Raw genomic sequence first — 22,924 nt, forward strand, 5'->3', positions numbered from 1 at the left:
AAAGGGGATTGTACTTGGTGGCTAATGGGACTGTTCCAGGTCCGACTGGTGCTTCGGTTTTGTCAGGACCACCCACCCCTTTCACATCCAGTGCCTCCTGACTCTTCAAGAAGAAAGTGTTCTGGGACACTGCCTGTTCTGAATGGGGGCAGCTGGGTGCACAGCTGTTTTGTCTGACACTTTGCATCTTCTTTGTTTCAAGGCTGAGGTCAGTGGAAGGAAAAATATATCCAGACACAGCTGTGATGTTTTGGATTTTATTGGGGGCAGCCATTAATAAATGGGCAGGGAGGGAACCCTTCAGCACGTCTCATCTGTCACTCCCAGCGTTTTATCTCCCTCTGTCTGCTGAACCATCTGCTAACTTGGTCCCAAGCACCTCGTGAAGTTCCCCTTTGGCTCGGCAGCCTTGGCAACATCTTGGCACCTGAGCTGCAGTTACCTTGATGACCATGGTGACGGGGTCACAGTGGAAAGTGGCCTGGGGGATGGCCATAAGGTCAGGCCATGTGACATCGGTTGGAGCAGTAAGAAGAGAAGCTGGACCATCTTCAGTACTGGGGAGGTCCGTCGGTCTGTCCTATGAAAGGGTTGGACTTGTTCAGCCTGGTTGAAGAGGGCAGAGCCAGGGTAGCATTGAAAAAGCCTTCCTCTGCACACTGCCCGATTCTGCAGAAGCAGCCGCTAGGCCCAGGGGTCATTCTGCATCTGTTTCTTGCGTTCTCCCAGCCAAAGAATTCGTCATCCAGTGGTCAGCCTCCTGATGACCAGTCACCAAGCATTAAGTACCTACTGTGTGCTGGGCACCATGCTAGACGCTAACGGCAAAATGAAGCCTTCCCCGTTCTTGAGGAGCTTCCACCCATTCAGGATTGACGTAAACAAGCACAAAATACGAGGCAAGGGCTGGGAGTGGGGGATGCTCATTGGAGCCAGATCCAACTGTTGAACTGTTAGTTTGAGCATTTACACCTCAGAAATCAGCAACTGTTACAAATCAGGGCTTGATTTATTATTTCTAGGGATTCTGGGTGAGGAAAATGTGGGCTCTAGGCCTTGGATGGGTGGGGAAGCAGCCCGGGTAAAGGCACAGACAGGGGAGGTAGACAAGCATATCTTATCACGTGTGTGAAGGGGAATAGCACGGAACAAGCTTGGAAAGGCATCTTGAGTCCGGTTTGGTTTCCATCCCGGGGGGATAGGGAGCCACCCAAATGTTGAGCAGTGGTGAGACGCCTGTCCGTAACTGGCTAGGCTAGGCCTTGGCCAGACTTGAGGGCCGTGTGTCAAGCTTTGCCAGCAAGGGAGAACCTGCCCGTGGGTACTCACCAGGCATGAATGTAGGATATTTGAGGAGGTTCTTGACTGCCCGGAGGGTGGGAAAAAGCTTTCTGTGGGAAGGCATAACTTGTTGAAGATGGTGCCCAGGGCACCAAAACCCAGGCCAGTCTTGGGTGGATTCTGTGAATGTTCACCTTGGAGAGCGGTATCTTATGTTGGCATGTGGAAGACTTGAGGGTCTTTCTCTGCCCTCCCTCTGCATTCCCCCAGTCACGAGCAAGCGAGGGCAACCCGAAGACCTCAGGACAGAAATCTTCTCAAGCCCTCGCTGGTCACTGGGCTCTCTTCTATCCAGGGAAACCCATGGACAAGAGTGAAAGCTGGTGGCTGACCCCTGTCCAGCTCACTCCCGGCCTGGAACTTGAAGGCTCAGATTGTATGTGGGTTTCCTGTGTGCCACACCATGGGCTTTTGGTGTGGGTGCAAATGCACAAACAGGCTTGGCCTGGTTTGGGCCTTGCTGCTGGAGCCTCTTGGAGGGCATGGTGGCCGTTCAGTTGTTTTCAGTCAGGCCCAACTCTTCATGACCCAGTTTGAGGTTTCTGGGCAAAGATACTGGAGTGGTTTGCCATTTCCTTCTCTAGCTCATTGACAGATGAGGCAAACGGTGTCTGAGGTCTGATTTAAACTTAGGAAGATGCGTCTTCCAGACTCTAGGACGGGCACTCTATCCATTGCACCACCTAGCCACCCCTGGATTGGCTCCCCATCAGCAAGGATTTTTCTGTTTAAGCTGACAATAAAAGGGGCAGTGGCGCAGTGAAGAGAGCACCAGCCCTGGAGTCAGGAGGACTTGAGTTCAAATTCAGCCTGCCACATAACACACACTAGCTGTGTGACCCTGGGCAAGTCACTTAACCCCAATTGCCTCACCAAAAAAAAAAAGGCTATCAATATAGGTGAGCCAGCAGGTAGAGCTGTAACTAGGATTATTTGCACCTTGGGCAAGGAGAAGCTGGGGGAGAAAGGTCACCCGAGGTGTTTTCTAGGATGGAGGAAGTGAACCCTGACTTACTACAAAGCTTCAGTGCACCCCTGCTGAGGAAGCAAAGCCGCAAGTTGGTTGGGGACCACAGGTGCAATGGCCTGGGGGCAAGAATCTAGCTCTAGGGCAAAGCTGCCATCACTCAAGGTGAGGAGGATCTCTTCCAAGGTGCAGCTATCTTAGAAGTGCCCCAGACTAAATTCGAGCTCCCTGGATAAAGCCCCGACTGTCCTGCCCTGGTTACGGTTCTGAATAGAGGGAATGAGCAGCCCCCGGATCAGAGCCCCGCTCTTGTCTGCCCCATTCTCCTCTTCCCGGCTACTCATCCCTCTGCACCCCCAGCTCAGCCTTCCCCCCCATCTGGCCTGGTTGGGTTCTCCCTCAGGCATCTGGGCACCCCCTTACTCAGACACCCTCACTTAGCTCCGTGTCCTCACACGGAGCCCTCAGAGACCCTCCCAACACAACATCCCCATCAAGTGGTCAGTCACAAGACCCTCGAGAAGCCCCGGCGGGGGGTAGGGGTCTGACCTCAAGCCCAAATCTGCCTCTTTGCAACGTCCCCCCGGGGCCCAGCAGAGCAAGGCTGGACCGTCCTCTGGCAGCGCCTTCTTCCGGAGCTGCCCGCCGGCCCAGGGGTGCCCGGCCCTGAGCCCCGTCTTCCCCTGTGCCCGGACAAAAGCTTTAGGGAAGCGCCCGCCCTCAGCGGGGGGGTCTGGCGGAGTACTTCCGCCTCGCCCCACTAACTCCCTTACTCCGCCAGCCCCGTCCCGCGACCCTCCCCTCAGCACCTGCCTGTATCCCGCCCCTATCCTGTCCATCACCACGAAGGCCCGCCCCTGGCACCTACCTGTGCCCCCCATTCCCTTAGGCCCCGCCCCTAGCATCGGCCTTCCTCCTCACTTCCTGGTCCTGTCCATCACCACGAAGGTCCGCCCCTGGCACCTGCCTTTCGCCTCATTCTCCGGTCTGGTCTATCCGCACAAAGGCCTTCCCCGGGCCCCGCCCAACACCCAGAGGGCCCGCCTCCAGCACCTGCTTTTCCCCGCTCCTCCGTCCAGCCCCCCCAGGGGGCGGGGCCAATGCTCGTTTTGTACCGAGGCCGTCGAGCTGTGGCTGGGCTAAACCGTCCCTTCGGCGGCTGCCAATGGAGGCCAGCTGGAGGCGGGACTGGGCCACGCTGAGAGCCAATCATCTGCTTCTGGAGGGAAGGGCCCTGTGGCTTCTGGGTACCCGAGTGGTTGTCCCTCCCTTCGTCCCGGAGCCCGGGAAAACCCGGAGCGGGGAGCAGACCGAGCCAGACCGGGCTGGGCCGGGCCGGGCAGAGCCGAGCGGGGGCCGGGCCGGGGTCGGCGTCGGCATCTCGTGGAGCGCCCCCGCCCCTCACAAGGTCCCCCGAGCCCGACGCCGCAGGGACCGGGCCCAGGGGGCAGGAGCGCACCAGAGAAGTGGGTGACGGGGATTGCTGGGGGATGCCAGGGGGACCCCCGTGCCCCTTCCTCCTCTCCGCCACCTTTGTGGGTCCTCCGGCCCTTCCCGACCCTTGACCCTTCTCCCCTGCTCTTGAGCTCCATCCTCTCCCTCTCTTGTCCCCCCTCCCCATTCTTGTTCCCCCCCACTCCTGTCCCCCTCCCCTACTTTTGGCCCCGCTCCCCTTCTCTGGTTCCCCCCAGCTCTTGGCCCCCCCTCCCCGTTCTTGGGGGGTTCCCCCCCGGCCTCCACTCCCGCAGTCTGGTGCCACCCTCCCCCGCCCCACAGGGTGCCCCCTTTGCCCCTCCCCTCCCCCACTCAGTGGCTTCCCCATCTGCTCCCTTTGTGTCCCCACCTGCCCCAGCTCCGCCTCCCTCGTAGCTTCCCGGCGGTGGCGGTGGCGGGCGCCTCTTTCCCTGCATCATCTTCCTCTCCCCTGGGGCCATTCATCAGCCCTTCTGCCATCCCTCTCTTCCTCATCTCCTCCTCACCCCATCTAGCCCCTCTCCATCTTTCTTCCTCCAGCCCCTTCCCTGCTTTGCCCTTTAGGATCCAGGTGACTTTGGAGAAATCTGTGAAGAACGTTGGACTAGATTGTAGGTCAGATGGGATAGTGTGAATAATCAATGTTAACACGAAGTGAAGGGCATAGTCAAGATAGCATTGCTAATAGCGCTGTGCACAGTAGGCACAGCGGCTCCTAGTAGGTGCTGAATAAAGGCTTCTGCTGCCCTGTAAGATCTCTTCCCGCTCTCCCTACCTCTTTTATTCTTCCTCCCCTCTTCCCCCCTGCCTTCTTGGCCCTCTCTCCCATCGCTTCCCCACACTGGTCCTTCTCCCACCATCCCCACCTCCGTCTTCCCCTCTCTTGGCCCTGCCCACCTGCCTCACGTGGCTCCCTACTTGCAGGTACCCCAGAGGAGCCATGGAACTGGGTGGCAAGAAGAAGCTTCACGCCCTGTCCCTGGCAGAGAAGATCCAGGTGCTCGAGCTCCTGGAAGAGTCCAAGATGTCCCAGTCGGAGGTGGCCCGCCGTTTCCAGGTCTCTCAGCCTCAGATCTCCCGGATCTGCAAGAATAAGGAGAAACTGCTGGCGGACTGGTGCAGCGGCACAGCCAACCGGGAGCGCAAGCGCAAGCGTGAGTCCAAGTACAGCGGCATCGACGAGGCGCTCCTGTGCTGGTACCATATCGCGCGGGCCAAGGCCTGGGACGTCACGGGCCCCATGCTACTGCACAAGGCCAAGGAGCTGGCCGACCTCATGGGCCAGCACTTCGTGCCCAGCATCGGCTGGCTGGTGCGCTGGAAGCGCCGCAACAACGTAGGCTTGGGGGCCCGGCGTGTCCTCCCTCCTCCTCGGACTTCCCCGGAGCCTCCTCCCCCGGGCTTCGACCCCCATGCTCCCATTACCCTGAAAGACTTTTCCCCAGAGGATATTTTTGGCTGTACCGAAGTGCCCTTATTGTATCGGGCGGTCCCAGGTGGGGTGGTATTGGGCGATCGGTTACAGGTGTTACTGTGCGCCAACAGTGGAGGGACAGAGAAGCGTCGGCTGATGGTTGCGGGAGGCCGTCAGACTTCTCCCCGCTGCTTCTTTGGGGTCAGCAGTGAGGCTCTGCCTGTCCTCTACCGCCCAGGCCCAGGGATCCCCTGGGCAGACTGGCTGGCCCAGTTGGACCAGGACATGGGGCAGCAAGGCCGACACGTGGCCTTGTTGCTGACCGACCCCCCGGCCAGGGAGGGCGCAGACCTGCCCGAGCTTCAGCACGTGAGGCTCTTGCCTCTGCCTGCTGATGGTACCATGCCCTGCTTACCCACTCCTGTGGTTCGGGACTTCAAGACCCGTTACCGGCACCGCCTCCTGAGTAAGCTGGCCGCTCTCCGAGGGGAGACCGAGGGCACGTCCCTGGCCGCCGCTGGGGCGGGCATCACGGTGCTCGATGCCTTGCATATGATGGCAGCCGCCTGGGACAGAGTGCCCGCCAACTTCATCAGGAGCAGCTTCGCCCTTGCTGGCCTGTGGCCCAGCAGAACTCCTCCGTCTATGAAAGAAGTGCCCAGGATGCCCCCGCTGCCTGACGGGCTGAGACCCGAAGAATTTTCCCGCTTCGTGGACCTGGAGGGTGAGGAGGCAGGCCAGGGAGGATGCAAGGAAGAAGCGATCAGTGAGGGCGAGGGAGAGAACAGGGACGACAGCCTGGTGCCTCTGCCGACCAAAGCAGATGCCTTGCGGGCGCTGGGCACCTTGCGGCGATGGTTTGAGTGCAACGGCGCTTCCCCTGAACTTTTTGGGAAATTTTATGACTGTGAAGAGGAGGTAGAACGCATGTGCTACCAGTGAGGGCCCCCCCACCCCCCGGGCCCATCAGAGTCCCCACCTTCTTGTTTCCCATGGAAACGCTAACAGAGGGCACTTTGGGGCTTTCCTTCCCATGGAAATGACTGCTTCATGTTGAGAGGAGAGAAGCTGGGACACCCAAGGCCAGGCTATGAAGGCCTCTTCATCCTTGAGCAGAAGGGCTTTAAACCAGCACCATCGATGGGGCAGAGAATTCTGAATATATTGCCTAGTAATCCTTTAACCCTTTTGGAAATTCTAGGGTATTAGACGAGAAACCATTGACAGGGAAACTGAGAGCTTGGGTATGAGGAATCTAGGCTTTACAGCCAGCATGAGAACTCCATGAATTCTGTGTTTAAAACCAATTCTGCTGGTGGCAATCAAGGTTTTAAGCAGGGAGCCTGGGTGTCACTTGTGCAAGACCAGAGGGCTTTGGGCAGTCGGCAGAGGGTGACTCACTGATGCCTTCCCGTCTCCCAGGCCGAGCCTTTCAGCATTGACTCCAGATTGCTGCCTCTCTTCCCCCTCGGATCATGGTGGTTGGCGTTACAGCTCGGGCTTCCACTCAGGACAAGTAAAAGGAATTTCCTTTCAGAAGGATCCCAGAGCACCTCAAGTGAAGGGGAAGCTGCATTAACCGCTCTGTAGCATCTATCCCTACTATGAAAAGATCGAGTCCAAGAAATAACTGGCAAGTGGCTAAGGAGAGGAGCATTGTACCAGAGAAAACAAGAGTGAGTGGTCCTTTAGCATATCAAGGCCAGGGCCCTAATTTTCCTTAAAAAAAGTTTTTTGCTCTTGCTTCTTACTTGGTTTTTTGTAGACATCTCCTTTCCCTAGAAGAAACAGGTCAGGTCAGATGAGGACATCTGGCCAGTCCTGTTACTGTTTCAAAGCTCAGAATTTCTAGACTAGTGGAGAGGACACTGGTCACCAGGGAAGAGAGAGACCTTGTAACTTGACCTGGGTCTCCAAAGTCACCGTGGGTCAGGGAAAATACCAAACTTCCTTTGCTACCCTAAAGGCTGAGGTGTGCATTGGTACCTGTATAGGAAGTACATTCACACACAAAAATCACTGAGTCCGACTGATATTGGGAGAGCTCTGCCAGATGACTTTGGGCACATCAGCCTCCACACCTTAGAGCTCTGGCAGTCTGGGTTTCTAAGGTTACCTCAAACCAAGAGCCCAAAGAGAAGGTACCAGCTGTAAAGGGCAGAGTTTCAAGGGATTTTTTGTGTTTTTCTTGCCAATCCTGGGGTAGTAAATGACTAAGGAAAGCAAGGTGGAGAGTATGGGAGGAAATCATGGCCTAGGGTTGCAGCTAGCCTCACTCCCTGCGTACAGGGAGTGGTCCATCACCCCAAATGATGCACTGGGCCCTGGAGAGGTTCCTAGTTTCAGGGATGAGCCAGTCTGAGAAAAGCCTGCCCTTGGCACTTACTTGACACCAGCATCTACTTGACCCTTAATACTGGGTTTGGCTATGGGTATGGTAGTCTTAGCTCATTCATTTTTTTAAAGCAATAAGTGAACTTATGAATATTCATTTATAACTTTATACGAATTTGTTATTCAGCTGGAATGGGGGGAGGAGGGAAGCATTCAATGGTTTGAGTCCCTTGTTCGAGGGAACTTCGGGATTCAACTACCCTCCTCAAGACTGCACAGGTACGGTTCTCCTCCTCATCCCTCCTCTTTTCTCCCCAAGATTTTGAGCCATCCCCTTGAAATTTCCATTTCAGACTTTAGGTTAGGCGGTGGAGGCATCTGCCCTGCTGTCACTGACCCCCTTTGTTACAGGGCTCAGGAGGAGGAACCCAAAGGAAAACCATAGCCAGGAGTGTCTTCTGAACTAATACTGAGATCAGGGGAGTAAAACCTGCAAGGAGCCGTGGGGGCAACTGTTCCCTGGGCGGGGAATGCTGGGAAGCTCAGCAATGACTTGCCCAAGGTTACATAGCTAGGAAGTAGCAGATCTAGCAATTAGCCAAGCCAGGATTTGAACCCTAGTCTTCTGACCCTGCATCTAGTGCTCTCCAGGTAGAATCAGAGCAATCTTTCCCCTAGAGTTACCGAGCTGGAAAGTCATCTTATCTGGCCCTACCTCTAGGATTTCTATTTTTAAAAGGTCTTTAAGAATAAAGATTCTACTTCCTCCCTCGGGAGCTTTTCCAGTGTTGAGTTTTCTTACAGGCACATGGTTCTTCCTTTGATCTAATCTTAATTTCTTGCTGAAGCAATAGCCTCGACCTCTCCTTTTGTCCTAGTTAATGTTCTAGGCTCATGAGAATTCCTTATATTTCTGGAGGCACCTTCTGTTTTCCAAAGAGCTTCCATACCGCTAGTCTTGTTCCTCAGGGCTTATGCTTCTAACCCTTTGATTTCCTTACCATTTTTAAAATGTGGAAACCCAAATCAGACACAGGGTTTGACCAAGGCCGAGTCAAATGTAAGGAAGAGCTACTATGCAGCTCATACATTAGCAGGAAAGATACTGGCTCGTTCGGTTTCTGGTCCACTAAGACCTCAGGAGGAGAAGTGAAGGGGAAGGGAATGAGCCTTTATTTAGGACCCACCCCCACCACTTATGCCAACCTCCAGTGGGGTAGAGGAGGCTTTGGGTTCTCAGCTGTGGTACATCAGCTGTAGCAGGGCCTACTAGGCTAGAAAGGCTTCAGGTGTGAACTCAGGGTTAGGCTTGCTGTCCCCTGAGGACAGGCAGGCCTGTCTCCTGGCTGGCTGCAGTGGGAGATGTTTGCCATCAAACTTGGCAACTTTTGATGATATTCTCTCAAACCCTAGGGGAGGGATTGGGATGTGAGGCAGTGGTCAGACCCAGATCATGCATCCAGGTAAGCACGCATCACCTCCTTTTCTCAGGATCCGCATCTAGAACTGGAAGGGCCACCATCACCTGCCCCCCACCCCCACCCTGGCACTGTACAGATAAGGAAGCTGAGGCACAGAGCTGTCTGTTGTTCGTCCTTTATGCATGTCTGTGTTCCCCTTCATCCCATTCTTGGTGGGTCACTTCTATCCAAGCCAGTTGGAACCCAACTCCTGCCACCCAAGGAACAAGTCATTTTGCCCAGTTTAGGGAGTGAAGGCAGATTGGCTGACCACCTTCTTCCACTACTGACACCAGATTTTGGGTACCAAATTGGGATTCAGTCTCTCAGAGTTAGAACTTGCTGGGGGAGCAGCTGACACTACCCAAGAGGCTCAGCTCAGGAACCGGAGGAGATGCTCGTAGCTGAAGAAGGTCACAGCATTGACAGGAAAGGCCCGGGCGCTGTTGAGGGTCAATCCCCTGAAGAAGACACCTGGCCCTTCTTGCCGGGCACTGCTCACCATGCAATCTAGCAGCCCCCGGTATTCTTGCTGCTTAAGCCCATCCATTTGCATCCGTGCTTTGACCACATCTAAAGGAGTGGCTACGACCCAGGATATTATCCCTGCAAAGCCCCCAGCCACCAGCATTGTAGCTGAGCCTGTAATTGAGAAACAGAAGAAAGACCTGAGAGCCCAAATGTTTCCTCCTCTGAGCGCTGCCATCTTGGAATGAGGGCATTCACCTTCCTGTCCCATCATGGAACCAGCAAAGTGTCACATCTCTTTCCCTATACACCCCTGCACATCCCCACCCCCACATCCTCTAAGCCATGTTGTAAAAATGAGGTGTTCAGGGACAGCTAGGTGGTGCAGTGGATACAGCGCCAGCCCTGAAGTCAGGAGGACCTGAATTCAAATCTGGCCTCAGATCAAACACTTGACACTAGCTGTGTGACCCTGGGCAAGTCACTTAACCCCAACTGCCTAAGCAAAAAAAAAAAAAAAGGTGTTCAGCCCCTTCTGCCCCTCCTCCTCCCTACTGGGCCTTTACTTACCACGTTCCTTACCATCTGAAGTTAGCCACCAACTGAGACCCTCATAGGTGAGAAAATAGAGGCCCAGAGAGGGTGTATCCCTCAGCACCAGAGCCCAAGCTCCCCGAAACAAGCCCCGGGGCCCCTCCTCCCGGAGGATGGTCCTGGCACAGTGCAGGGGACCCCTGTAGTGGGATGGGGCCACTCCCGGCCGGGCCCGGGGCTCTGTTTGGTTCTGCAGTCGAACTTTGATGAGGTCAAAAGGAGCCAAGCAATAGGCCTACAGGGAAGCAAAGGAAACCAGTTGGGAGGGGAAGCTGGCCAACAGCAGCCTGATGAGAGACCCACTCTCCCACTCATCAGTGGAGCACACAAGGGAGAACCAGGTAGAGAAAGCAGGAAGGTGTGTGAACTACGCTTTAGGAGGATGACAGACTAAGGAGCCCCAGATAAAGTGAGTGACTTCCCCTCAGGTCACACAAGTAATCAGTGATGAGTCCTCTGACCCCAAGTCCAGGGTTCTTCCTATTTGAACCCCTGACCCTTCACCTCACTCAGCATTGTGCTATTGTAGTCAGCTGTATCAGTCCCAAAGACTCCCAGTGACATGCCTTCATGACATTCCTCCCATGGTAACCTCCGTGGCCTCCAAGGTTGCAGGACCTCGCACAACCCCTCCTGCTCCTAGCTCCACACTTCTGAGTGTGGCAGGCAAGTGAAAGTCTTGGCAATCAGCAGTACTAGAAATCTTCAATAGGAGGTTGAATTAGAGAGAAGATTGTGGAAGCTTGTAGACTGGAATCATTGAGATTAGAATGTGGGAATCTCACCAGCCTGGCACCAAAGGGAGGGAATAGTGATGGGGGCTTCGTTATCCAGAAATAACTGGAGCACTCTCTGACCAAAACAGGACAACCAATAAGTTCCTGATTTGCCTTAATGATCATTTCATCCTTCAAAAGGGGAAAATGCATGTGGAATCTGATTCTAACTAACAGGGAGGAAATGGTTAATGGGGTGGAAATGGTGAGAACCTTAGTGGGGAGCAACTACTTCCTCCTGGAGTGTGTGACGGAGGAAAGGAAATCCAGAAACAATATGACGTACACCCTACGTTTGAGGAAAGCAGATTTTAGAGGGTTCGGAGGAAGGCTGGGTATACAATAGGGAGAGTCTTCTGGACTCACATTCTACAGCGGAAGTCAGACCAGAAGGAAGAGGAAATGCTCAAGAATGAAAAGTGATGGCACAAAGGAAAACAATTCCAATGAGGAGGACTCCCTAGCCAAGTCAGATTTTTAAAACATATACATAATAATAACTAGCATTGACATAGTGCTTTAAGGTTTACAAAGCTGCAAGGTTAGACCCATTTTACAGATGAAGAAGACTTGCCCAGGCTTCGGCAGCTAGTTGAGTGTCTGAGATGGATTTGAGCTCCTCTTGCTTTTCTGACTGCTGCTAGGGGCGCAGTACTCTCACCCACTATGCCACCTAGCTGCCTAGAAGAGAGAAGCAAGGTCAGGGATCCCAAGGTGGGTACGAGAGTTTGGAACAGTCCTATAAAACTGGCGTCAAGACTGCTGAAACTTAGGAGCAGCTGTGGCTGAAGAGGGGAGCTAAGGACACTGAAAAAGGGATGGATGTGAGAGGAGATGTACCAGGGAAGATCAAAGAGATGGGATGATAACCAACCAGAGAGGGGGAGTTTGCTTCTCTTTTCTCTGCCAAGGAGAAAAGTGGTTCACCAAGAGTCGATATTAAAGATAGGAAAGGAACGAGTCAGGGCATACCTGGCAGCCCCTTGATGAATTCTGCTGAATTCTATCCTTGGGTCCTGAGAGAAAGGGCAGGCATGACTGCCAAGCCCCATCAATGAAATGTGAAAGGTCATGGAAAATGATGGAAAGGCGAATGTCCCAGTGTTCAAAAAAGGGAAGAAGTGAGCTTGACTTTTAATTCCTGGGAAAACCCTGGGACCGATCATTAAAGAGGTGGTTGGCAAACATTGAGAAAAGGAAACTGTGCCTATACAGAGCCAGCCTGGCTTCCTCAAGGACAGGTCATGACAGACTGACCTCATTTCCTTTTGTGACAGAACACCTTGATTTTAGCCAAGTGCTTGATAACGTATCTCAAAATATTCTTGGAGAAAAAAATGCAGGCTATCAATAACACAGTTTGATGAATTAAGAACTAGCTGAATGAGCAGCTACAAAGAGCAGTCATTAATGGATCAATATCAGCTTGGCAAGAGGTCTCCAGTGGAGTGCCCCAGGGCTCTGCTTGGCTTTGGTACGCTTCACATTTTAGTGAACTATATAAGTTACAGAAGGCACGTTCCTCATATTTGCAGATGACACCCTTGATAGCAGAATCGGGATCCAAAAAGATGTTGGAGGCCAAAGTGTCACACTCCAGGAAGATGAAACTCAACAGACACAAAACGTCTTACAATTGGGTACCCAAGAGCAGGGGTGAGTTTCCTGGTTAGACAGCAGTTTGTCTGAAACAGATCTTGGGGTTTTAGCAGACAGCAACCTCAATGTGTCAGCCAGGAGAGATGGGACCTTGAGCTGCCAAGAAAGGGAGGGGAGAATCCCACAGTCCTCTGCCTTTCTCCGACTTCAGCTGGAACCCTGGGGTTAGCTCTGGACACCACAGGCCACCAATATGCTGGAGAGTGTCCAAAGGGGGGTGACCAATATTTATTAAGCACCTACTACGTGCCAGTATGAAACACACTGGGAGCACAAAGAAAGCCAAGAGACAGGCCCTGCCCACGAGGAGCTCACACTCTAACGAGGAGAAAGCATGCACAGGAATACATACAAACAAGCTTTAAGCAGGATACACAGGATAAACAGGAAATAACTGGCAGAGAGAAGCCATTAGAATTCAGAGGTGTTGGGAAAGGCTTCTTGTGGAAGGGGGGATTTTAGTTGGGTCTTAAAGGAAGCCAGGGAAGCCAGCAGGCAGAGATGAGGAGGGAGGAAATTGCAGGCATGGAGGCACCAGAGTAGGGAAATGGAGGGTCTTGTCGGTGGGACCGTTAGGAGGCTGGGGTCACTGGAGGGAAGAATCCACAATTTTGGGAAGGTGGAAGGACAATGGGAAGGGAGGAGGGGGCAGGTGATGAAGGGCTTCGAATGCTAAGCAGAGCATTTCATATTTGGTCCTGGAAGCAATGGGGAGCCACTGGAGTTTATGGAGTAGGGGGCGACACCGTCGGACCCATGTTTTAGGAAAATCACTTTGGTGGGTGAATGGGGCAGAGGATAGAGTGGAGGGGATAGAAATATTCGCCAGGTTGGATATGGGGCAGGGGAAGATCTTGAGGAGTCGGGGTGACGATACCAGCATGATGGCACAAGGATTGGCTGATGGCACTCGGCAAGTCTGGCCCGGATCAGAGAGTACTGGGTGGGGGACATCACAGTAGCTGTCTTCAAATATTTGAAGGGCTGTCAGACATCCGAGAGATTATACTCATTCTGATTGGCCCAGAGAAGAGAATCAGGAGCTTTGGGGGCCATGCTGAAGAGGCCAATTGGGACTGGATAGGATAGGCAGGATTACCCCAGCAGAGGCTGATGCTCGAGGGGAGACACCAGCCGTGGGCCGCACAGCCGTGGGCCGCACTGGATGGCTGCTAAGCTGTCCTGCTACCTAGAAAAGTGAGGTTCTGTAGCAGGGAGGAGGACCTGAGGCCTTGATGAGGCCTCAGCCATTTGATAAGTCATCATGAAAGCTCACTGATAGAACGCTTGAAGGTTTGCCAAGCGTCTGCCTCATGCAGGCCTCCCTGCCCGTCAGGACATGTACTGATTATTCCCATGTCTCGGATGAAGAAGCTGAGGCTTGTTCATTGTCACACAAAATTCACGCCCTTGACTTCACCTCTCTTTACTACCCACACGGCTTCTCTGCTAAAACCTCAGGGACAGCCAGTAGGCACTGGGCCAGCGCAGACCCTATAGACCAGGCCCCAAAGAGAAGCGAGGTTAACAGTGAAATGAGGAGCTGGCTTGGCTTCTGCGTGTACATCTGTGCCGCTCCTGAGCTCAAGAGAAGGGCGGGGATGGAGGGTTAGGCAAGGATAGCACATGGGACTGAGGTTCTGATGGAGGGGGAACCTGATTTTTGCAAAAACTTTAAAACCTCAGCTCTCCTTAACCGGAAGACAACAAGCTATCCACTGTGTCAGGAAAACAATGGACCTGTTTATTTAGGCTGGCCAACAGTCCGGGCCACTTCTTCTGGCCCTCCCTAGCTAATGCCTCGCCTGACAGTACCCATGGTTCCTCATCATTGACTCTTGGCAGACAGGTGGTACAATGGATGGAGCATCCAGCCTGCAGTCAGGAAGACCTGAGTTCAAACTCAGCCTCAAACACTTCCTAGCTGTGTGACCCTGGGCAAGTCACTTAACCCTGTTGTCTCAGTTTCCTCGTCTATTAAATGAGTTGGAGAAGGAATGAGTGTCTTCCTCTCCAGCATCTTTGCCAAAAAAGCCCCAAATGGAGTCACCAAGAGTCGGACGTGACTGAAACCACTCCACACCAGACAAGCAGTCACCTCCTCCGAGGGCCAGGCCCCTCTCACCCGTTCCTGAGCTCCCACTGTTACAAAGCCTTTCTTCCTTCTACCCGCCAGCCTCCCTTGCACAGCTCGGGATCCCTCTGGGCCTCTCCGGGCACCTTTGTTTTCATGCCAAGGCCCTTCTCCTTTTCTTAAGAAAGGCTCCATCCCCGTGACCTTGAGAGTGAGGAGCAGGGGCTGAGCAGTGAGGGGAACCTCTCAAGGAAGGAGGCCGGCCTCCACTTGGAGCCTAGATCACACAGCTGAAAGGGCCCTTGGAGGTCACTGAGTCACACCCCTTTGTTTTGGGGGTGATGAAAACAGGCTCAGAGAGTAATTTGCCCAAGGTCACACAGATAAATAACCTACAGGGTCAGGATTAGATCCCAGATCTTCTGTCTCCATATCTACTACACAACACTGGCTTCTATCGTCACAATTTTGCTCATAGCCAACCCCTACCTAGCCCCTCCAAACTGTCTAGTACACATGCCATAGGGTCCCAGCCCCCAACCCCTCCCGTCTGACTCTCCGTGACCCCATTGGGGGTGTTCTTGGCAGAGATCCTGGAGAATTTGCCATTTCCCTTCTCCAGCTCATTTTACAGATGAGGAAACTGAGGCAAACAGGGTGAAGTGACTTGCCCAGTGTCACACAGCTGGTAAGGGTCTGAGGCCGGGTTTGAACTCAGGAGGATGAGTCTTCCTGACTCTAGGCCCAGCACTCTGTGCACTGTGGCGCCCCCTAGCGGCCCCTCCCCACTCCCACCATCCTCCCAGTCCTCAGGACCCCAAGCTAGGGTCTTCCTGGACTCCCTCACCCCCCACATCCAAGCTGTTCTCAAAGCCTGTCTAGGTCACCTTTATAGCATCTCTGGGACACGCCCCTTCTCTTTGACACGGCCCCTCCCCTGATGCAGGCCCTCATCCCCTCACACCTGGCCTAGTGCAGGGGATGCCCAAATCTAGGGTCCCAGCCTTGTTCGGGAGGATGCCAGCCTGGAGGCTTTGGGGAGGATGAAGGTGTGTACGCCCAGCCAAGCTGGGGATGAAGAGAAACTTGGACCTTTTGGGGGGTCATTAATCATTAACTTCGGCAAACAACCGCACCCTTTGTCATCAGCGCGGACTGTGATCCTTGTTAGGAATGAGAAGTGTGGTGCTAAACAGAGACCTGCTGAAGGGTGCCTGGGGATGGAGCCAGGAGATGCCATGAGTGGGGGGCAGAAGACTTGCTAGTTCCCTGAACCTCAATTTCCTCATCTGTCAAATGGGTTCAATAATACTCATGGTCTGGAGGTGAGAAAAGCTTTTAGAAAGCTCGACGTGCTCTCTCTCTAAATGCCGGCTCTTCCACTTGCTCCCTCACCCAATGGGAAGAGCTGCACACCTGGCATGGCGTAACACTTGGTAGTTACTTACAGCAGATGCTGTTGTCGCTGTTCAGCTGTTTTTCAGTCCTGTCCGCCTACTGGTGACCCCACTGGGGGTTTTCTTGGCAGAGATACCAGAGTGGTTGGCCATTTCCTTCTCCAGCTCATTTGACAGATGAGGAAACTGAGGCAAACAGGGTGAAGTGACTTGCCCAGGGTCACACAGCTGGTAAGTGTCTGAGGCCAGATTTGAACTCAGGAGGATGAATCTTCCTGACTCCAGGCCCAGCTCTATCCCTGCACTTGGCAGGGGCTCAATAAACATTTATTGATGATGGACTGATGTTCGCTCCCTCTTAGATCTTGACTCCCTCCAAAAGGCTCATGAAATAAAGATCCAGGACAAAGACCAAGACAAAGTTACCTAAGTTACTTAATGATTAATGCCCTACCACCTCTATCCCCGGACCCATAGAACTAAGTGTTCATTAATAAGTCGGCAGAGCTACGGCGCCAGGGCTGCTGGGTACGGCCAGGAGGGGGCTGGGACTAGGGCAAGGAGAGGGAACGATATCAGGGTTACCCTTCAGCGAGGCCTCAAGCCTGGTGCTGGGCGTGTGGCTGTCAGTGTCACGTGGAAAGGAGAAGGTTCTCAGTCTAGGTTTATAACAGGATATAGCAGTTCCACAATTCAGTGTTTTAAAAATACATTTATTAGGCACTTACTGTGTGCCTACGACTGTGCTAAGTGCGAGGGTACAAAGACAAAAATGCCAGGACTTCAAACTCTTGGGGATTAGAGCCTGCACATAGATAAAAGGGTACAAGATCATCTTGGGGGGTAGCAAGGGATCAGGAAGGGTGGAGGCCACAGGGAGGGCACCTGAGATGAACCTTGAAAGAAACTAAAGAGTGGAAGGGGGGGAGTGGGCAGGGAGGGTATTCTAGGCCCGGAGGTTGCCCAGGGCAAAGGTGCAGAGGTGGGATGCCAGGGGGCAAATAGACCAGTTTGGCTGGCACAGAATGTATGTGGTAGGATGAAAAAGAAAGTCTGACTGGAGCCAGATAGTGAATGGGCTGACCGTGAAAAAGCCGAGCCTTAGGTCGTAAGCTCCTTGAGGGCAGCAGCTGTCTTTTGCCTCTTTTTGTATCCCCCAGTGCTAAGCACAGTGCCTGGCACAGAGTAGGGGCCTAATAAGTGTTTATTGATTGACTGACTGAGCAGTTTATACAAAAAGGCGAGAGGGGTCCCCTTATGGCTCTGGAGCTGGAGACGGACTTGGGCAGGCCCAAGATCATATTAGCAACTGGGTAGAGAAAATAGCACAAGTAGGGGAGAGCAATGAGGGGGCTGCAGCTGCTGACCGAGGGCAGCACCCCACGAGCGGAGAGAGGACGGGATACGGGGCCCAGGAGAGCTTGAATCGCCAACCTTCGGCAACCCACAAGACATGGAGGGGGGAAGGAAGAGTTGAGTAGCACCCCCAGGCTGCACACCCAGATGGCGGGAAGGATGGTGCTGCCGTCACTAGGAACTGGAAGACTGGGAAAAGGGTGAGTTTAGGGGAGAAAATGAGTCGCTGGCAGCGCGCTAAATTGGAGATGCCAAAGGCATCTGGTGATGAGGGAATGGTGCTCAGGGGCGGGGCTGAATCTAGAGATGGGAATCATCCGCATACAGAAGATGATTCACTCCATGGGAGGGCACGAGATTGCCAAGGAAGTGAGTGTGAAAGGAGAACCACGAGGCTCCGAGCAGCACCCCGAAGGCCACTCGTGGTTGGGGGTGGATGGAGGCAAGCTAGGAGAGGGCCAGGCCACTGAATTGGAGAGAAGAAAGAAGTGGAGGCAGGTGAGGAACGAGAAGAGCGTGGGCGTTACTCACTGGAGCACAGACCCAGAGCCAAAAGTGCTCTTATTCAACTCTTTCATTTTACAGACGAGGAAACTGAGACCCAGGGAGATCACGGACTGGCCCAGAGTCACACAGAGGGAGGGTGTGGACCCAGCTTGGCTGATTCCAGGGCCCCACACTGCTTCCAAATATTCCCTAATTAGGAGTCAAGGAAACCCTTCCAGAGGTCAGGTGGTCCCACACTAGCAGCTCAGACTGCCAGGATGTCAGCCTTAGGGTTAACCCTCCCCTGAGCCCCTTCACCACCTCTGAGTTCCTTCTAACCACCTCTCAGTGTCCTCTGTCCCCTCGCTGGCGCTCCTCACCACTAGCGTGTCCAGACCCCAGGCCTATGCAGACTGTCAATCTGACCAGTATTCCAAGTGACTGACAGCCTCTAGAAGCTGGAAACAAGGCTCTCTCTTGACAATTCTTCATTTATCCCAAGTGGCAGTGGGCTTTGGGGTCTTCTGTAAGAGGGTGTGGGTGGAGGTTCAGGTTGCCTTCTACTGAGAAACTCTGACCTTACCTGCCAGAGAAGAAGCCCTGAAGAGAAACATTTCCTTTTCTGATCATCTGTGGTGATGACAGCATGGAATATGGCATCATCACATGTCCTGAGCCCTAGCCCAAGGAAGGGATGGCCAGAAGATGTGGCCACCTATGTGTGTGTACTCTAACACTGACACCCTTCAGAGGGAGGAAGTCCAGCCTTCCCTGGTGGCCAGAATAGTGGGTCACACTTACCTGCACAAACCCTGCGATGCTGCCAGCCACAAAGATGTGGCCATAGTTGGGGGGCTGGGCCTTTCGGTCTTGGTGGGATGTGGAGCTAAGCAGGAGCAGGGAGTTGCTGTAGGTTCCAAAGAGGACAGAGTTGACCACGGCTACACTGCAGATGGGGAAACTCATCCCCTTAAAGAAGCCCAGGACCTGTAAGCAGAGACAGAGTCTGGCCTGGGCTGGAGATGGGCCTTGGTGGGTGTGCTCAAATGGGGCTGATGGGGGACAGCTCTCCTCCTAGTCAGTCATTCCATTCATCCCACAAGCATTTGTTAAGGGCTTCCTATGGACCATACTTTGTCCTAGGGGCTGGGTACCAAAACCCCACAAGTAGCCCCTGCCCTCAAAAGGCTGACATTCTACTTGAAATAGAGCCTGCTCTTTGCCTACAAGGACAGGTAGAAATCTGGAAGTCCTACTAACTCTTCCAGAATGCCATCCCTGGAAATAATCCTGAGGTCATCTGGTCCAAAGCCCCTCATTTTACAGGTGAGGAAAGTGGGGCCCAGCAAGGGAGAAGAGTAAAGAAGAGAGAGGCCTGCCCCGGACCGGAGAGTCCCAGCTTGAATCCCACCTGGGCCCCTCACTACCTGGATGCCCTCAAGCAGGCGGCTTCGAGCTCTATGAGCCTGTTTTCTCATTTGTAAGATGAGAGGGTGGGATCAGATGACATCTAAGGCCCCTTCCAGCTTTGAAACTTCGATCATGCGAGCCTACGAGCTTGCTGAGAAAGAGCCCAGGTTTCTGAGTTTGCCAGGTGAAGTCCTTAGATCTTTTGGGAGCTCTTTCATGGCCCTCACCCCTGCCTCACTAGCAGCCCAAACCTTGCCTTATCTCTGCATAAGTTAGATTGGAGCAGGTGCTTAGGGGAGGGGAAGGGGGAGAAGAGACCTGCTCGCACCCACCCTCCCCCCTCCTCTTGAGAATCAGAGCTTCTTACAGACTCCCGTTGGTAGGTTTTGATCACACAGTCCACAATGCCCCGATACACGTTCTGGGTCTGCAGCCGCACCTGCCGGCAGAGGAGACACTGAGCTCAGCATTAGGAGGTGGAGGGAGGACAGTAGAATTTGTCATGGGGGGAGGGCCAAGGAAAGGGGGTGTGCCATGGGAGAGACCTTCAGCTGTTCCCCACAAGTAAAGAGGTGTTCCATTGCCTGGGAGCCAGCCCAGCTGCTAGAACTGCTGCTTGGGGGCAGGATGCCTACTGCACAGATGGCATGGGAATCCACACCCTGACCCTGAGTGTGCAGCCCCTGCTTCCAGACGTTGGCCCAGCTTTTCTTATTCTCACCTTCACTGTGTCTAGGGGGTGTCCCAGTATCAAGCCCGCAGCTCCTGCAGACAAGGAGAAAGAGCTAGGCCACAGAACTATTGGACCAGACCCAGAAAGACAGTATCCCTCCTGAGAGCTCAGAGAAGGGAGCCAAGCAAAGCCGTAACCTGCTCCTTCCTCCTCGTGAAGAACGAGGTGCATCTCCCCCCTTCTGCAGCCCAGGGAGGACAAATTCACTCCTGGGTGCTCTCACTCGGCTGCCTCTGACTCTAGCACCTTGGGTTTGCCTGACCCCTCCCCAGCTAGGATTTCTTCTTCATGGAATTCCTGATCTGGAAGGAATGAGAAAAAGAAACGCCAAGTAGGCAAAGAAGCCCAGCTTTCCAACCTTGACTTTCCTCCCATCCAACCCTCTCCTCCCCGCCAGAGGCTGCTCTTTTAGGCAGGGAGATTCTGAGGAGCGCACCTGGACTCCTAAAAACATAGGGAGTCAGATTTTGAAAGTGGCATTGACTTTGGGACCCTGGGGAGACTGGCTCCCTCTGACAAATTCAACTGTCCTCCCTTCACCTCCTAACGGTGAGCCCAGCGACTCGTCTGCCTCCAGGTGCGGCTGCCAACCCAGACCGCGTAGGGGGCATCGTGGACTGTGGGATCAAAACCTACTGCCGGGAGTCAGTAAGAAGCTCTGATTCTCAAGAGGAGGGGACAGCTTGGGCGGGAGCAGGTCTCCCCCCTCGATTAATCCCTTAATGGTTCAGACTGCTAACAGGCCTGCAGGGAAAGTGGATGGAGGGCCCTGGCACTCACGGATGATGCCCACAGCTCTGGGGGCAGGGCTGCCAGGAGCCTGAGGTCCAATCTACCTTCCCCATCTCCCAGAGTCCATCTAGACTGAGCAGGAGAGTGGAATGAGAAGCCCTGGGGGCTCACCAAGGTACTGGGGAGAGCCGATCTATGCCACGATGAACGTAGTTCAGAGTTGGAAAAGCAGCCACCTTTTCCTGCTGTCCCAACAGCTGTGGCTCTAACATAGAAAGATCCCAAGTCAGCCTGCCCTCAGGGGCACCTGTCCAGAAGGCCTCTTGTGGGCCATCTTCAGGTGGTGCGAGGGGGTGGCTGGGGAGACAGAAGAACTGCAGGGGCCCAGGACAGGGCGATCCTTTTCTCTAATGGTGGATTCCGTTTTTAACACAGGGAGTCCAGCCAGCACTCTGTCTAATCGCGCTTGTCACACTAGGTCTGGCCTTGGGACACAGCCCTCACCAATCTCTCTCTCTCCTTTCTCTCTCGTTTGCTCTCTCTTTTTCTCTGTCGCTCTTCCTCTGCTCTCTCTCCTCTCTCTCATTCTCTCTGTCTCTCCTCTCTCATCTTCTGTCTCTCTCTCTCTTCCTCTGTCTCTGTCTCTGTCTGTCTGTCTCTCTCTCTCTTTCTCCCAAACCCCACACAGTGATGCCCCATTGAAGGGTACTCTGACACACGAGAAAGAAAAAACTTCTCACCAGAGATCCAGCCAGCCACAAACTCTTCCACAGGCATTTTCCAAGGCACACAGGGCCAGGAACCAGGGGGCTCTGGCGAAGGGGGGAGAAGCTGGCCCAAGTGTAACTCAGCTCCTCCCCTGGGCCTGAGCTGATAGCTTCTCACTAATGTTTAAACCTAGGTGCAGAGGGGGGTGAGAAATGGCCCACTGCCCAGGCCCAGGGACCTTGAAAGGAGGGACAAAGCCTGGATAAAGTTCAAGAAGAGAAGGAAAAACTGAGATGTTCTCAGAGGCAGGGACAGAGAGATGATCAGGCTTCCCAGCGGCCTCCTGGCTCCAGGCTCTCAACCACGAGGGAAGCAACCCTCTTCCTCACAAGCACACCGGATATCTGGTTACAATTGTGCTCGGCATTATCCTGCCTCCTGCCTGGGAAATCCTTAAGGAGTTAGCCACGTGGCAGGCCCATCCCAGGCTAGCCCGGAAGCTGACCTCTGCCTCCCGAGGCTCCGCTTCCCCATTCACATCACCCTGCTCTCCCCTCAGGTCATCAGCAGCTTGGTGGAGGCTCACCTCGAGGGGACTGACCAGGACAGTCAAGAGAGCAGAGAGCCACTAGATGGCAATGCCAACTCACTGGAGGCACAGAGGGTGGGACATCCACTGGAGTCACCCACCAGAGGTCGGAGTGACTCAACCTTTCTTTCTCGAGTCTGAAGCCTGCCTGCCTCACAGGCCTTGTGCAAGAAAGGAGGCCCTGGAAGGGGGAAGGACCTTCTATGCAGAGGCTGAGGCTCCCCAATTGACCTTTGCACAGCCACAGCCCAAAACAAGGGGGAGGGCCTCCCAGAAGCTTGAGGAGTAGTAGCCAGATAGTAGGCTCTCAGAGAACCTCTCTTCCCCAAAAGCCCCGGACCAGATACTTTGGACGAGGAGCCCTGACCCTGTTTGCCAGGCAGCTCTGCCAACCACTGCCAATGTGACCTCCCTCAAACCTTTCTGGGCCTGCTTCCTTGCCTGGAGGGTCATAGCTTTGAAGCTGGAAAGGACCTAAGGGCCCATCTGGTCAAACCCCCTAGTTTTACAGATGGGGAAACTGAGGCCCAGAAAGGCTAAGAGACTTGTCCTAAGCCACCCAGGTAGTAAGGGACAGAACCAGGCCTTCCATGGCTTTTCCTAATGGACCCTAGCTCCACCTGCCACCCCTTGCCCTTACCACACGTCAACCTGTCTTCTCTTCTGATTACATGGTTTGGGGATGACCTCTTTTAGGGCTGTTCTTTGGAGGACACTGGTGCACATTGGTGTACCCATGTTCTTTGCACAATGGCACTCACAGAAGTAAATGCAAACTAGCCATTTCATGAGGGAGGGCACTAGCAACCGGGGCGGGGGGGGGGGCTCCTGGAGAAGGTGGCCTTGAGCTCAGCTTCCAAGGAAGCAAAGGATTCTAGGAGGGAGATGCAAGGGACACGGAGAGATGGAACCCCAGGAATGTGGAATGGCAAAAAGGCTGCATTGGCCTGAAG

The 22,924-nt window shown here is 53.9% G+C and overlaps 3 protein-coding genes across 12 annotated transcripts; 1 reads left to right on the plus strand and 2 right to left on the minus strand.

The window, feature by feature from the left end:
* Window positions 1–72: 72 nt before the first annotated feature.
* Window positions 73–3,968, minus strand: LOC110195511 (uncharacterized). 6 transcript variants are annotated; one of them, XM_078148443.1, is made up of 3 exons: window positions 1,476–3,968; window positions 1,330–1,391; window positions 73–580 (listed from the first exon to the last, which is right to left on the minus strand). In XM_078148443.1, exon 1 carries the CDS (start codon window positions 3,927–3,929, stop codon window positions 3,246–3,248), a length of 684 nt encoding a protein of 227 aa, XP_078004569.1. In that variant the 5' UTR covers window positions 3,930–3,968; the 3' UTR covers window positions 73–580; window positions 1,330–1,391; window positions 1,476–3,245. The 6 variants fall into 6 exon arrangements, with proteins under 6 accessions (XP_078004569.1, XP_078004568.1, XP_078004564.1 ...); XM_078148442.1 differs by having other exon boundaries at window positions 73–760; XM_078148438.1 differs by having other exon boundaries at window positions 73–2,074; window positions 2,858–3,968.
* Window positions 3,693–8,317, plus strand: TIGD3 (tigger transposable element derived 3). Its single transcript, XM_020968438.2, has 2 exons — window positions 3,693–3,774; window positions 4,706–8,317. Exon 2 carries the CDS (start codon window positions 4,722–4,724, stop codon window positions 6,135–6,137), a length of 1,416 nt encoding a protein of 471 aa, XP_020824097.1. The 5' UTR covers window positions 3,693–3,774; window positions 4,706–4,721; the 3' UTR covers window positions 6,138–8,317.
* On the minus strand, window positions 6,593–22,145 carry SLC25A45 (solute carrier family 25 member 45). Of its 5 annotated transcripts, none has more exons than XM_020968444.2 (7): window positions 21,415–22,145; window positions 19,931–19,974; window positions 19,577–19,648; window positions 18,601–18,786; window positions 10,040–10,286; window positions 9,492–9,631; window positions 6,593–6,748 (listed from the first exon to the last, which is right to left on the minus strand). In XM_020968444.2, the coding sequence occupies exons 1-7, from the start codon at window positions 21,449–21,451 to the stop codon at window positions 6,593–6,595; spliced, it is 882 nt and encodes a 293-aa protein (XP_020824103.2). In that variant the 5' UTR covers window positions 21,452–22,145. The 5 variants fall into 5 exon arrangements, with proteins under 5 accessions (XP_020824103.2, XP_078004559.1, XP_078004560.1 ...); XM_078148433.1 differs by having other exon boundaries at window positions 10,028–10,286; XM_078148434.1 differs by lacking the exon at window positions 19,931–19,974 and having other exon boundaries at window positions 10,028–10,286; window positions 21,415–22,144.
* Between the last annotated feature and the right edge of the window lie 779 nt (window positions 22,146–22,924).

The sequence above is a fragment of the Phascolarctos cinereus genome, unplaced genomic scaffold (assembly GCF_003287225.1).
Source record: "Phascolarctos cinereus isolate Bilbo 61053 unplaced genomic scaffold, phaCin_HiC Scaffold_9;HRSCAF=440, whole genome shotgun sequence".
Classification (NCBI taxonomy): domain Eukaryota; kingdom Metazoa; phylum Chordata; class Mammalia; order Diprotodontia; family Phascolarctidae; genus Phascolarctos; species Phascolarctos cinereus.

Excerpts from the sequence above, each read along its gene's own strand:
- LOC110195511 (XM_078148438.1), bottom strand. The coding sequence starts at position 3,929 with ATGGGGAGGGGGGACAAGAGAGGGAGAGGATGGAGCTCAAGAGCAGGG.
- TIGD3 (XM_020968438.2), top strand. The coding sequence starts at position 4,722 with ATGGAACTGGGTGGCAAGAAGAAGCTTCACGCCCTGTCCCTGGCAGAG.
- SLC25A45 (XM_078148433.1), bottom strand. The coding sequence starts at position 21,451 with ATGCCTGTGGAAGAGTTTGTGGCTGGCTGGATCTCTG. Across the intron at positions 19,649-19,930 it reads ACCCCCTAGACACAGTGAAG|GTGCGGCTGCAGACCCAGAA; the intron begins GTGAGAATAAGA and ends CTCTGCCGGCAG. Across the intron at positions 6,749-9,491 it reads GGGGGCTGCTAGATTGCATG|GTGCTCTGGGATCCTTCTGA; the intron begins GTGAGCAGTGCC and ends CCTTCACTTGAG.